Genomic DNA, 15,016 nt, shown 5'->3' on the forward strand with positions numbered 1-15,016 from the left:
GTAAGTGCGCGGCCTTCCCGCCTGGGCTCAGCGGCCAGCCCTCGGCCCGGCACCACGACCTCGCCTGGAGAGGCAGTGCGGGCTGAGAAGGCGGCCCGCCGTGTTCTCAGCTCGCAGCGCCTGCATTAAAGGGCGAGCTCGCGGGAGCGCGGCTGGAGCCCAGCGGGTTCTGCGCTCGGGCCCACGGGCGCTGCTCCCGACCGCCGGCCTCTTGCTCCCAGCGGCCCCGCCAGTCGTCTGGGCGCCGCGCGCGTTCTCTTTCCTCCCGCCGCGGCTCAGTTAGCCTGCGGGTCCTCTTCCCACTCCTCCCCTTTCTTTGCCTTGCCCAGAACACTCCCTAAACTGTTCTTCCTCCGGTGGGAAAACCGGCCTCTTCGCGAAAGCCGGCACAGCTCCTCACATCGCCTGGCCAAGCTTCTACAGGTCCAGCCCACGTGCTTTCGTCCCTGTATTCACACCTCAGCGTGGTTTTAAGCCCACTAAATGCCGGGCGGGCATTCGGGGAGTACTCGATCTGTCTGCATTTCCCGAGCGCGGTCGGGCTAGGAGTGTTTTCTCCAGCCCCCTGCTCAGCGTCTCTTCAGTGAGTGGAGGGAAGTGCTGTCAGGCAGACTGAAACTTAGCCCAGAGTCCTTACCGCCAGTCCTGCACTGAGGGGTTCAAAAGTACATCGTCATTGCCAAAAAGAAGGGCTGGAGGGAGCTTAGTTTTTCGAATATCTGGCCACTTTTTTTTTTTTTTTCCATTCCGAAAACACAGGGTTACTGAGATCCTCTGTATTCGTGTGTGAAATAGTATGCCCCACTGCGGGGAGGCGGGGGTGGGGCGGGGAGGCGGGGGGGGGGAGTGTCTTGACTATTGAGGGATCTCTCAAAAAAATCGCACTGGGGGCTGGGGATGTGGCTCAAGCGGTAGCGCGCTCGCCTGGCATGCGTGCGGCCCGGGTTCGATCCTCAGCACCACATACCAACAAAGATGTTGTGTCCGCCGAAAACTAAAAAATAAATAAATATTAAAAACTCTCTCTCTCTCTCTCTCTCCTCTCTTACTCTCTCTTAAAGAAAAATAAATAAAAAAAAATCGCACTGAACACCAGTATAGAAAAGGGATGGGTGGTCATTCATGTTCAGTCATTAGAAAATAGTCAAACGTCTGAATTAGTTAATTTTTAAAAAAAATTTATTTTTTAGTTTTAGGTAGACACAATATCTTTATTTTACATTTATGTGATGCTGAGGATCGAACCCAGTGCCTCATGCATGCTAGGCGAGTACTCTACCACTGAGCTACAACCCCAGCCCTGAATTAGTTAATTTTTAAAAAGAATTCTTTCAGTTTTAGATGGACACAATACCCTTATTTATTTTTCTTTGTGGTGCTGAGGACCGAACCCAGTGCCTCACGCTTGCTAGGTGAGCTCTCTACCACTGAGCCAAAATCCCAGCCCCTGAATTAATTAATTTTTGAACAAGTCTTTTTAAACAAACTTTTATTTGTTTTAATTAGTTATACATGACAGTAGAATACACTTTGATACATCATATATAAATGGAGTATAATTTCTCATTCTTCTGGTTGTACATGATTGTAGAATCCCACCGATCATATAGTTATATATGTACATAGGGTAATGTCTGATTCATTCTATTGTCCTTCCTACTCCCATACTCTCTCCCCTTTCTTCACTCCCCTCTCCTTAATCTAAAGTAACTATTCTTCCCTAGTTCCCCCCCTTCCATTATGAAATACCATCCGCATATCAAAGAAAACATGTGGCCCTTGGTTTTTTGGGATTGGCTTTTTAAACATTTTTCCAGTTCTGGGGATTGAACCCCAGAGCCTGTACTCTACCATTGAGCTACATCCCTAGTCCTGTTTTTAAATTTTATTTTGAGACAGGATCTCCCTAAGTTATCCAGGGGGGCTTTAAATGTGCCATCCTCCTGCCTCAGCCTCCCAAGTGTCTGATGTTATTGACCCTTGCAACCAATCAAGCCTGAACACATCTTTTTTTAAATGATGGGACTATATGGTATTAATGAAACTCAGCTTTTCCCCCAAGGAGGAAAGAACTAACAGTCCTGCTTATATTTCCTGTACCTAAGTTTGCTCCTGCCTCAGGTCCTTAACAGATATTGACTCAGCTGCCTAAAACCCTCACAAAAATCTTTTCATGTCTACTCTTTCTTTCAAGTCCTTTACCCAAAGTTCACCCTCTTAGACTTCACCAAAGACCACCCCTTTTAGTCTCTGTCCCTATGCTTTGCTTTTTTTTTTAATTTGTGACTTGTTTGTTCTTTTTAAAAAAATTTTTTTAGTTGTTGATTGACCTTTATTATTTTATATGCAGTGCTGAGAATCGAACCCAGTACTTCACACATGCAAGGCAAGTGCTCTACCACTGAGCTACAACCCCAGCCCTGTGGCTTGTTTGTTCTGAGATTAATTTTTATTTTGTAATTTAATGTCCTCAAATAGAATGTAAGCTCATCAAGGGCAGGAAATTTTTTAATTTTTCTCAAGTGCCTACCATACTACATCCTATACATTAGAATGTACTCAATAAATTATCAGTAGAATAAATACTTTTGGTAGACTTAACAATTTTGCGTATTAAGATGTAGTTTATGCACTGTCTTAAAAAGTGTTCCTCCTTGTAAAATCTAGAAAGACAATTTGCAGGGGATAGAGGATAGGTGCATTTAAAAAATGGAAGTTGTGAGGATTTTGAAATAGGATTCAGACTTGTATAACTCTTTTTCAGATGTTCACTTTGGAAGAAATAATGTTAAAGGACTTTTGTCAGTGTTGTATTAAAAATTGGAAAATGCTGAACTTGATTTTTTTTTCAAATATTTATTTTTTAGTTGTAGTTGGACACAATACCTTTATTTTATTTATTTTTTTATGTGGTGCTGAGGATCGAACCCAGGGCCCTGCAGGTGCTAGGAGAGCACTCTACCACTGAGCCACAATCCCAGCCCTGAACTTGATTTTTGATGTAGAAGATGTTGAAAATTTAATTGGTGAATCTAATATTTGTATGGATTTTTTAAATTAAAATACTGGTAAAATTATAATACTTTTATTTGGGGGGAGGAGGTTACTGGAGATTGAACCCAGAGGCACTTTACCACTAAGCAACATCCCAAGCCATTTTTATTTTTCATTTAAAGACAGGGTCTTACTAAATTGCTTGGGGCCTTGCTAAGTTGCTGAGGCTGGCCTCAAACTTGTGATCCTCTGCTTCAGCCCCCCCCCCAACTGCTGGTATTACAGTTATGTACCACTGTACCCACAAAATTGCAATACTTACATTCTCATTTGGCTCATTTACAGTAAAAGAGAAACATTTTAGAATTTTCTTTTTTTTTAATATTTATTTTTTAAATGTAGATGGACACAACACAATGCCTTTATTTTCATGTGGTGCTGACGAACCCTGGGCCTCACTCACTCTACCGCTAAGCCACACTCCCAGCCTCCATTTTAGAATTTTCTGAAAAACAAAAAAAATGTGTATGGGCTGGAGATGTGGCTCAGCGGTAGCGCGCTTGCCTGGCATGCGTGCGGCCCGGGTTTGATCCTCAGCACCACATACCAACAAAGATGTTGTGTCCGCCGAGAACTAAAAAATAAATATTAAAAAAAAATTCTCTCTCTCTCTCTCTCTCTCTCTCTCTCTCTCTCTCTCTCTCCTCTCTCACTCTCTCTTAAAAAAAAAAAAAATCAGCTTTTAAAAAAAAAAATGTGTAAAACTTTAAGTTCATGGGAAAGTATCAGTGGATCAGCATCTTCCTGGTTGTAGTATCAGTCTTCTGGTCTGTAGAGATTTTATTAAGAGTTTAAGATATTATTATGCCACATATGGTGGCATACCCCTGTAATCCCTGCTACTTGTGGGTCTGAGAGACAGGATTGGAACTTCAAGACCAGCCTGGGCAACTTGATAAGAACTTATTCCAAAATAAAAAATAAAAAGGACTGGGGATATAGCTCAGTGTAGAGAGCTTGCCATAGACCCAGGATTTAATCCCCTAAGGGGGGGAATATTATAAAGCCCCCCTCTTTGTTTTTTAAGTCAATCACTTTACATCTGCAAGGTTGAAAATCTTGGGATTTTTCCTGAGTGTGGCTAATTGATTTCCTTAGGTCTCTTACCTTGGTAGAGTCAGGGTTCAGTATTTCTGGTTGAATTCTTTTGGGTCTCTTCCTTGTTCACAAGATCACCTCTCTCCTTCATGACTCCCCCCTAATTTAAAAATTTATCCCATTTTAGTTTTTTTTTTCATTTATAATAGTTTCTGCTTATGAAAATGACATTCATTTGAGTTCTTCTAATCCAGAAGTTTGCACAACTGTTCTAGAAAATATGTTCTCAGTTTCTAGGACCATAATTGAATTTAGCAAAACAGATATTAAATGATTTATAATCATTGATGCTATATACTTTTTGGGGGGAGGTACTAGGGATTGAACTCAGGGGCATTCAACCACTGAGCCACATCCCCAGCCCAATTTTGTATTTTATTAGACAGGGTCTCATTGAATTGCTTAGCGTCTCACATTCGCTGAGACTGACTTTGAACTCGTGATCCTCCTGTCTCAGCCTCCCAAGCTGCTGGGATTACAGGCATGCACCACCCTGCTGACTCCCACACCTTTACCATTCTTAAGTATACAGTTCAATAGTGTTAATATGTTCACATTATTTTCCGATTGATATCTAGAACTCTTTTTATCTTGTAAAATAAAACTCTTTGCCCATTTATACAACTGTAGCCCATTTCCCTTATTATTAAATGTGGTATGGCATGAATATACTTTCATCAATAAATGCATTTTATACTGTTTTAAATACACTATTTCATCAGTTTTTGAAAGGATAATACATGTGTTTGAAACAATTGAAACAAAATGCCACAAACAAAATGGTATTCAGTAAAAGCAGCAAGTTTCACACTATTGTCCCCATCTAACTAGATTCTGTCCCAGGAGTAATCACCTTCCCCAGTTTCTAGTCAGTTGTTAACTTATTGTTTAATTTATGTACCCAGGCTTCACTGTTCTTCATTTTTTGTTAATATAAAAGCACTGAAATGAGAATCTGTATGGCTAAAACTTTAAGCACTTTCTTAATTATTTTAAGATAAATCCTTCAGGGGTTGAGGTTATAGCTCAGCAATAGAGTGTTTGCCTAAGTATGTGTGAGGCACTGAGTTCAATTCCCAGCACCACATACAAATAAATAACAAAAATAAAGGTCCATTAACAAATAAATATTTTTCTAAAAAAGGTCCATCAATAACTAAAACAATATATTTAAAAAAGATAAATTTTGCAAAGAACTATTTTAGTTCAGGCATTGTGGTATACACTTGATCCTTGCTACTTGGGAGGCTGAGGCAGGGAGCAAAACTAGCCTAGAAAACTGTCTCAAAGTAAAAAATAAAAAAGGTGGGACTGTAGCACAGTGATTGAATGCTTGCCTGGCATGTGTGAGGCCCTGCATTCAATTCCCAGTACTGCCAAAAAAATATACATATATTTTTTCTGGATCACATATATATTTTTAAGGTTTTTGATGCACACAGTCAGACTCTGCATAGAAGTAATGTGCTTGTTTTCTATTTCTCCAAAAATATATGCCAACATCAAGAAAAATTATTTTAATAAATGAGTTTTTAGATCTGTGAACAAAGTTGACTACGTGTATACTGAAATAACTTTATAGGTGATTGTTAATTTCTACTCTTTTCTCCTTCCTGAAAGGTTCTCTTAAATGTTTTCTTGGAGCCTTAAAGATGGAAATGACAGAAATGACTGGCATGTCTCTGAAACGTGGGTGCCTTGCTATGGAAGATGATGACAGTGCGGCCCCAGCTGAAGAGACAAAAAAACAGAAGGTCTCTGAATGTTGTCTGACCAAAAGACCAGATGGGCTGCAGAATGACTGCTTACCCAATAGAGAAAATGTGCCTGGGCCACCAGAACCTGTAAGTGCCAAGAGAGGCAAAATGACTTCTGATGATCAGTTGGAGGAAGAGGAAGAAGAGGAGGAAGATGGCCTTTCAGAGGAGGGGGAGGAGGAAGAGGAAGCAGAGAGTTTTGCAGACATGATGAAACATGGACTTACTGAACTTGATGTAGGCATCACTAAGTTTGTAAGTTCTCATCAAGGATTCTCGGGAATTTTAAAAGAAAGGTATGGTTAGTTTATGTATAGTTATTTTTAATTTATTTCTTTAGAAAGAAATGAATAATATATATGATCTTCCACTTAGCTTTCTGACACCAAAGATTATTTATGCTTATGGTCAAAAAAAGAATAGAATGAAGGAGAGCTTCCTAAATGAGTAAATAGTCTTGAATTTTCTAATATTTAAAATATTAATATTTAAAGAGAAATCTTGGTGTATTCTTGTCAAAGGAAGATCCTTCCCAGAATTCTTGGAATAAAGATAAGTAATTCCCCCAGTGATATGCACTTTTAATCAGTGGATAGATGCTGTTCACTTTGTTAAATTGTTTTTTTTTTTAAATTTTTTTTTTTTTTTTTTAAGAGAGAGTGAGAGAGGAGAGAGAGAATTTTTTTTTAATATTTATTTTTTAGTTCTCGGCGGACACAACATCTTTGTTGGTATGTGGTGCTGAGGATTGAACCCGGGTCGCACGCATGCCAGGCGAGCGCGCTACCGCTTGAGCCACATCCCCAGCCCTGTTAAATTGTTTTAAAAGATTTCATGTTTTCCCTTGAATTTGATTTATAATCTTAAAACACTTTCACCTGAATATACCACATCTGCGTAGAAAGAAGGCAGTCTTGGGGCTGGGGATATGGCTCAGTTAGTAGTGCGCTCGCCTGGCATGCGTGAGGCACTGGGTTCGATCCTCAGCACCACATAAAAATAAAATAAAGATATTGTGTCCACATAAAGCTAAAAAATATAACAAAAAAAGAAAGAAAGAAAGAAAGAAATCAGTATTTGGAAGCAGATGGATCTGGTTGTGAATCTACCTCAGCCATTTAATAGATACTTAAGTCCCCTAACCTCAATATCCTCCAAAAAACAGATCATGATACCATGGAGTTGTTGAGAGGATCATAAATAATAGATGTAAGATATTTATCATAAGAGATAATGTTGGGTGGCTTACCAGTAAACTTATTGACTTTTACTTTTTGGGGTAGGGTCCCAGGTTGAACCCAGGGGTGCTTAACCACTGAGCCACATCCCCACCCCTTTTTTGTATTTTAGAGACAGGGTCTCACTGAGTTGCTTAGAGCTATGCTAAGTTGCTGAGGCAAGCTTGGGATTCGAAATCCTCCTGCCTCAGCCTTACAGGCATGTGCCACTGCCCAGGTGACTTACTGACTTCTGATTTAATTAACCATTCATTTTATTTTATGATTCGGTTAAGTATGATCTGTCTGTAAAATCACAGGTTAACATTAATAAGCTTTTGTTTATACATTTCTCAGTATTTTGCTCTGGAAGAATATTCTAGAAGCTTCTGATAAAACCTAAGGCACGATGTGATTTAACATTCAGTATCCCAGCAACTCAATGCTGAAGCAGGAGGATCATAAGTTTGAGGCCAGTCCAGGCAATTTATTGAGACTGTGTCTCAAAATTTAAAAAGATTGGGTATAACTTAGAGGCAAAGCACCCCTGAATTTAATTCCCAGACTACAAAAAAAAAAAAAATCCCCCAAATTTCAAAACTTCCTATAACTTTACACTAAAGTTTTGTTTTTTGTTTTTGTTTTGTAGTTGTAGGTAGACACAATACCATTATTTTATTTGTTCATTTTCATGTGGTGCGGCGGATTGAATCTAGTGCCTCACATGTTAGGCCACACTCTACCACTAAGCCACAACTCCAGCCCCTGAAGTTTTTTTTTTTTTTTTAAATCCCTTTTACACAGTAGTAAGACTTGCTGTTTATAAAATTTATTCTAAAATTGTAAGAACTAAAATGTTAAGTCTTTGAAAATTTGTGTTATCTTTTATCAGATACTCCGACTTTGTTGTTCATGAAATCGGAAAAGATGGACAGATCAGCCATTTGGATGACTTGTCTGTTCCGGTGGATGAGGAGGTAGATGTAGCTCTCTAGCAACAGTCACCTTCTATACTAAAATAGAATTTGCTAGAGATCATAGCAAAATGATCTGTTATGATTCATTGTGAATTCTGTGGTTCTTTTATAGGATCCTTCAGAAGATGTATTTACAGTTTTGACAGCTGAAGAAAAGCAGCAACTAGAAGAGCTCCAGCTTTTTAAAAATAAGGAAACCAGTGTTGCCATTGAGGTAAGTAGTACAGAAACACTTGCAAAAGTTATAAGGGTTTTTGGTTGCTTCAATATTTGAGGTAGATATTAATAAGCATCAATTGAAAAACAATACAATGTTTAAAAATGGGTGACCTTGCCCTATTTGATGTAAAAGAGCATTTATACTAATAAATAGTTTTTCAGGGTTAAATTATGCTATAAACTATAGCGCAAAAAAAAAGTTATCTTTTTGTTAAAAAAAATATGAACACAAATCACAAAGAAATCTGTTACTTAGAACCAGAAAATGACAGCTATATTGCTGCAACAGGGCTTCTCACCCACCCCTGTGGTGGCTCTAGCTTCAGCAGCTTCTTGGTCTCCAAATGGGGAGGGAGTAACTGGGTGAAGGAGGTAAGAGCACACTTTCTTCAGCCCATGTCTGCTTCTGCTATTTGAGAAAAAGAAAGTTCAGCTACTAAATAGAATAGTAAATGCCATTTTATTTTATTTATTTTTAGTTAGACACAACACCTCTATTTCACTCATTTATTATTTTTTTTTATGTGGTGCTGAGCATCGAATCCAGGGTCTCGCACATGCGAGGTAAGCCCTCTACCACTGAGCCACATTCCCAGCCCAGTAAATGCCATTTTATTTTATTTTATTTTATTTATTTATTTTTTTAAATATTTATTTTTTAGTTGTAATTGGACACAATACCTTTATTTTATTTATTTATTTTTATGTGGTGCTGAGGACCCATCCCAGGGCCTCATACATGGGAGATGAGCACTCTACTGCTGAGCCACAATCCCAGCCCAAGAAATGTTTCTTTTCTTTTCTTTTTTTTTTTTTTAAAGATAGAGTGAGAGAGGAGAGAGAGAGAATTTTTTAATATTTAATTTTTAGTTATCGACAGACACAACATCCTCGTCTGCATGTGGTGCTGAGGATCGAACCCGGGCCGCACGCATGCCAGGCGAGCGTGCTACTGCTTGAGCCACATCCCCAGCCCAGTAAATGCCATTTTAAAAGCATTTTTTCTTATGGTAATTTTATTCTCCTAAGTTAGTGCTATCCGGTGGAATCATGATGCCAGTTTTTTGGTTTGTTTTGTTGTTTTGTGGTACTGGAGATCAAAGCCAGGACCTCACAGGTGCTCTACCATTAAGCTATAATCCCAGTCCCCATATTTTTAATTTAAAATTTTCCAAGTTGCCACATCTTTTTTTAAAGTAAGAAAAAGTGAAGTCTTTACTGTAAGGGTATATTTAATTTACCCTATTATATTCAAAATATTATTTCATTATATAATCAATATTTTTAAAATTATAGAGATGCTGTCCTTTCTTTTTTCCCTTTATTGACCTGCTGGATATGGGGTGTTTGAAATTCCCCCTCCCATCACTTCCAATTAGTAAGAGTTTACTGCAACTTTTCACATGTCATAATCTAATTCCAACACTCACCTTTCCTGTCCCTCCCCACCAAAATTCCGAAGAGTATGTGATATTATAACTTCGGGATTTCCAATTACTGAATGTACCCATAGACAACATCCTTGGCAATCCCACATAGAATTCCTAGGAACAGGTTTTTAGTTTTTATGTTTCTGGGAATCAAGGGCCTCATATTTGCTAGTACTCTATGTTGAGTGGCATCCCCAACCCTAGAATAGGTTTTAAGAACAATCCAGGAGGATATTCCACGTTTCCCTTACTTGTATAATACAGTGGTGTATCAGCTTCATAATACTCATTTTTCTGCACATATGACAAAATTAATTCTCATTTAAAAAACTATGTTTTTGCAGTCTGCTAAATTTTAACTTTTAAAGGGCATAAATTTTAGGCAAGTTTTCTCATCTCTAAAATGAAAATGAAAGCCAGGTGCCATAGCGCACACCTGTAATCCCCGCTGCTTGGGGAGCTGAGGCAGGAGGATTGCAAGTTCAAAGCCAGCCTCAGCAAAAGTGAGGCGCTAAGCAACTCAGTGAGACCCTGTTTCTCAATAAAATACAAAGTAGTGCTGAGGATGTGGCTCAGTAGTTGAGTGCCCCTGAGTTCAATACCCAGCACCAAAAAAAAAAAAAAACCAAAACGGGGGAGGTGGAGGGCTAGGGATGTGAAAGCACCCTGGGTTCAGCTCCCAGTACAAAAAAAAAAAAGAAATCCAGGCTGGGGCTGTAGCTCAGTGGCAGAGCAATTGCCTACCATGTGTAGGGCACTGAGTCCAATCCTCAGAACCACATAAAAATAAACAAATAAAATAAAGGCATTCTGTCCATCTACGACTACAAAAAATGTATTTTAAAAAATCCAACTAAAATGAAGAGGAAAGACTGAATTTTTGAGGTCTAAATATGAATTCACAATCACAAACTATGATTCCAACTTATTGCTATTAGAGTTTCAGATCTAGACTCACTTATTGATATGAAAACTCATTGATCTATAATTAGACTGTTGTTGTTTGCAGTACTAGAGATTGAACCCAGGCCCTCATGCATACTAGGCAACCATTCTACCACAGAACCATGTTCCGGGCACTTTTTTTATTTGAGACATTTTATCTTTTATTTTCATCATGCTAAGTTGCCCACACTGGTCTTGAATTAACAATCTTCCTGCTTCGACCTCTCAAGTAGCTGAAATTACAGGCATGCGCTACTGAGCCCAACCAGTTTGTTTTTTGTAAAGCATTGTCAAGTTTAGTCAGTAGCAGTTGTAGTCTTTTTGTCTTATAGATTGCAGATGATCAGCTGGTCATGAAATCAAGTTAGTATGTCTCGAGATCAACATTTTTTTGTGGGGGGATACCAGGGATTGAACTCAAGGACTCTATACCACTAAGCCACGTCCCCAGCCCTATATTGTATTTTATTTAGAGACAGGGTCTCACTGAGTTGCTTTAGTGCTTCACTGTTGCTGAGGCTGGTTTTGAACTCATGATCCTCCTATCTCAGCCTCAGCCTCCCGAGCCATTAGGATTATAAGCGTGCTCCACCAAGCCCTGCTTTACAATCACCATTTTTTTAATTAATTTTTTATATTTATATATGACAGTGAAATGCATTACAATTCTTATTACACATATAGAGCACAATTTTTTCATATCTCTGGTTGTAGACAAAGTATATTCACACCAATTCATGTCTTCATATATGTACTTTGGATAATAATGTCCTTCACATTCCACCATCATTTCTAACCCATGCTCCCTCCCTTCCCTCCCATCCCTCTGCCCTATTCAGAGTTTGTCTATTCCTCCCATGTTCCCCCTCCCTACCCCATTATGAATCAGCCTCCTTATATCAGAGAAAACATTTGGCATTTGGTTTTTTGAGATTGGCTAAACTTAGCGTTATCTAACTCCATCCATTTACCTGTAAATGGAATGATTTTATTCTCTTTTATTGCTGAGTAATATTCCATTGTGTATATATGCCACTTTTTTTAATCCATTCATCTATTGAAGGGCATCTAGGTTGGTTCCACAGTTTAGCTATTGTGAATTGTGCTGCTATAAACATTGATGTGGCTGTGTCTCTGTAGTATGCTGTTTTTAAGTCCTTTGGATATAGACTGAGGAGAGAGATAGATTTTATTAGAGAGATAGATAGAGAGATTTTCATATGTTTGTTGATTGATTGTATGTCATCTTCTGAGAAGTGTCTGTTCAGGTCCTTGGCCCATTTATTGACTGGGTTATTTGTTTTTTTGGTGCTTAGCTTTTTGAATTCTTTATATACCCTAGAGATCAGTGCTCAATCTGATGTGTGAGGGTAAAGATTTGCTCCCAAGATGTAGGCTCTCTATTCACCTCACAGATTGATTTTTGCTGAGAAGAAACTTTTTAGTTTGAATACAATCAGCATTTTTTTAATGGAAATAAATAAAATAGAAAATATCTTTGTATTCAGTACCAAAAAAAAAAAATGTTGGCACTTTTTGGTGCTTTTTTTTTTTCAATATGTCCTGTACTGTACATCCATTTGTGCTATTAAGTAAAATTAAAATGTGTTTCTTAGTGTGAGATGCCCTCAAAAACTGAAATGTTGTGTAACCAATAAATTTACATTTTGTTTATATAAAGAATTTTCTTTATTGTGAACCAGTGTGCTAGAACCTCACTATAAAATAATTGCACATAGAATAACATTCAACTTGAGGCAGCTGTAGACTAGACTGTCCAAGGGACAAAAAGGCCTGACTTGCCTACAAATTTACTTGTGGGCCCTAAAGCATTTGTCTAGCAAAGACACTTATAGGAAGCATCTGTGGTCAGTGGCCCCAGAGTCTAGTAGCCTAATTTCACATTAGCTCTCTGCCCTCCCAACTATACAGCTTTGGACACATTCCATAATAGGTCTCAGCCTCATTTTCCTTGTCTTGAAATAGATGTAATGATGGTGTGATAGTGAGATTATGGGATTAAATAAGACAGTGAATGTAAAGAGCTTGGGATAGTGCCTGGCAGATGGACACATGTGATCAGCAGGCCCTTATGATTTGCCATATTTTGGAGCTCTAAAATATTCCTGAAATTGTACTTAGGCCCTTTTCTTATTTTGCATAGTTAATGAGCCGTGTTTTTAACTAATTCACTGTATTATTTTCTTATTTAATGTTTGTTAAAGGAGTAGTGTTACTCTGTGTTTTTAATAGGTTATTGAGGACACCAAAGAAAAAAGAACAATCATCCATCAAGCTATTAAGTCTCTGTTTCCAGGATTAGAGACAAAAACAGAGGATAGAGAAGGGAGGAAATATATTGTAGCCTACCACGCAGCTGGAAAAAAGGCTTTGGCAAGTAAGTGTGGGTGTGAACCACTTTCTAGACCCTACTCTTTGCTTACGTTATTTATTCGTGCCAAGGGCTGTTTTGCTGTTGTTCATAGAAAGATACTGATCATGTCACATCTTTAAGAGAGGGTGAATATTGTTACTTCAAATGCCAGAGCAGCCTGCAGCCTCTCAAGTAGAGGGCATTTGGTCTAATAAGTTAGTAAAAATTGGTGGAAATTATAGTGGTGCTCAAGAGATTGTTAGAAATTTGATATGTTCCCCAAAGAGCAGAGTGGGCTGAATAGCAATTTAAAGAAGTAAATGGAAGGGCTGTTGCTCATTCTGTATTCTAAATAGAGGAAAAAAAGATTTCAGATGAACAGAAATGCTCATCACCTATTCTAGGGCATATTTTGTGCTTCGGCTTTCCAATTAAGATTATCTTCTTCACTCACACATAAAAAGTATGGGGTATTTGGAAAGATGACCCCTTCACCTGAACCTATCTTCCATTGTGTATTGTTTATTTGAAATGGGTCTGTTGTTGTTACTTTGATATTCATGTTCTAATCTATCTCCTATAGCCAAGAAATTTTTCTGTTTGCATTAACTTTAAGAAAAATTAGGTAGTGTTTTTTCTCTTTCCTATCAACTCAGTGGATAAAATTTTAATGAAAATGACAATAGCAAAAAATTATTTCCTCACCCTTCTCTCCTACCAGTGATATTCCCTATTAGTGATCAGTTATTTCAAGGTAGATTTATTAGAACAAAACTCCCAAGACTGTATAAAAATCAACCCATTAGGGATCTGTCAATATTTTCTTAGTTTAACTTAAAACAGATTACTATGAATATATGAAGCCTTAATTGTGTATAACCATGTTTCTAGTGAAATGAAATGTTATAAAAAAAGGAAAAAAAGGCAGCAGATAAGGTTAACTAAGGGGCTGGGGATGTGGCTCAAGCGGTAGCGCGCTCGCCTGGCATGCGTGCGGCCCGGTTTGATCCTCAGCACCACATACCAACAAAGATGTTGTGTCCGCCGAGAACTAAAAAATAAATATTAAAAATTCTCTCTCTCTCTCTCTCTCTCTCTCTCTCTCTCTCTCTCCCCTCTCTCACTCTCTCTTTAAAGAAAAAAAGAAAGGTTAACTAAGCCTAAGAAAATCATGTAGAGAAATGAGAAACATCATCGAGGAATTAGGGAAGAGAAAGTGATGATCAGAGGCCACTCTGAGTTGATATAAAAAAAAAAGTAAGGGCTGGGGATGTGGCTCAAGCGGTAGCTTGCTCGCCTGGCACGCGTGCGGCCCGGTTTGATCCTCAGCACCACATACAAACAAAGATGTTGTGTCTGCCGAGAACTAAAAAATAAATATTAAAAAAATAATAATAATTAAAAAAAAAAAAAGTAAGACCATGTGTTCTAGAGCTGCTTGTAGCAAGAGTTGTTTATTATATTCTAGTTCCCAAACTAATGGCTTGGTTACCATATGTTTCTTTAATGTCTGGGTCATGTAAGAAATAGTACCTTAGTAGCCAGGGGTGCTCAAGAGAATAAGCTCCATAGGAAATAGCTTCAGTGATTTTTTGTTTTTTTTTCAATTTCTCCTAAGGATGATGTATAGCTAGTAACTATTCTAGAAATAGAAGGGAGAAGGTATGGGGCTGGGGATGTGGCTTAAATGGTAGAGAGCTTGCCTAGCATGCGTGAGGCACTGGGTTCGATCCTCAGCACCACATAAAAATAAAATAAAGATATGTGTCCACCTACAACTAAAAAATAAATACTAAAAAAAAAAAAGAAGGGAGAAGGTGATTTACTACATACAACAGTGCCATAGGACATTGGTCTAATTCTTTCAAGGAATGCAGTTCAGGAGGCTGTTAGGGAAATGGGTCTTAGGTAGGCAGCTGCCGAAAGCCAAGTGCCAATGTCTCGG

General features: G+C 38.4%; 1 protein-coding gene across 1 annotated transcript in view; it reads left to right on the forward strand.

Moving 5' to 3' along the window:
• Window positions 1-15,016, forward strand: part of Pus7 (pseudouridine synthase 7) — a 50,381-nt gene that overhangs the window by 227 nt on the left and 35,138 nt on the right. The window contains exons 2-5 of the mRNA XM_077796719.1: window positions 5,773-6,205; window positions 8,019-8,103; window positions 8,216-8,317; window positions 12,951-13,095. Coding sequence (XP_077652845.1) covers window positions 5,773-6,205; window positions 8,019-8,103; window positions 8,216-8,317; window positions 12,951-13,095 — 765 coding nt within the window. The remainder of the gene's footprint in view (window positions 1-5,772; window positions 6,206-8,018; window positions 8,104-8,215; window positions 8,318-12,950; window positions 13,096-15,016) is intronic.

The sequence above is a fragment of the Urocitellus parryii genome, chromosome 3 (genome assembly GCF_045843805.1).
Source record: "Urocitellus parryii isolate mUroPar1 chromosome 3, mUroPar1.hap1, whole genome shotgun sequence".
Classification (NCBI taxonomy): Eukaryota; Metazoa; Chordata; class Mammalia; order Rodentia; family Sciuridae; genus Urocitellus; species Urocitellus parryii.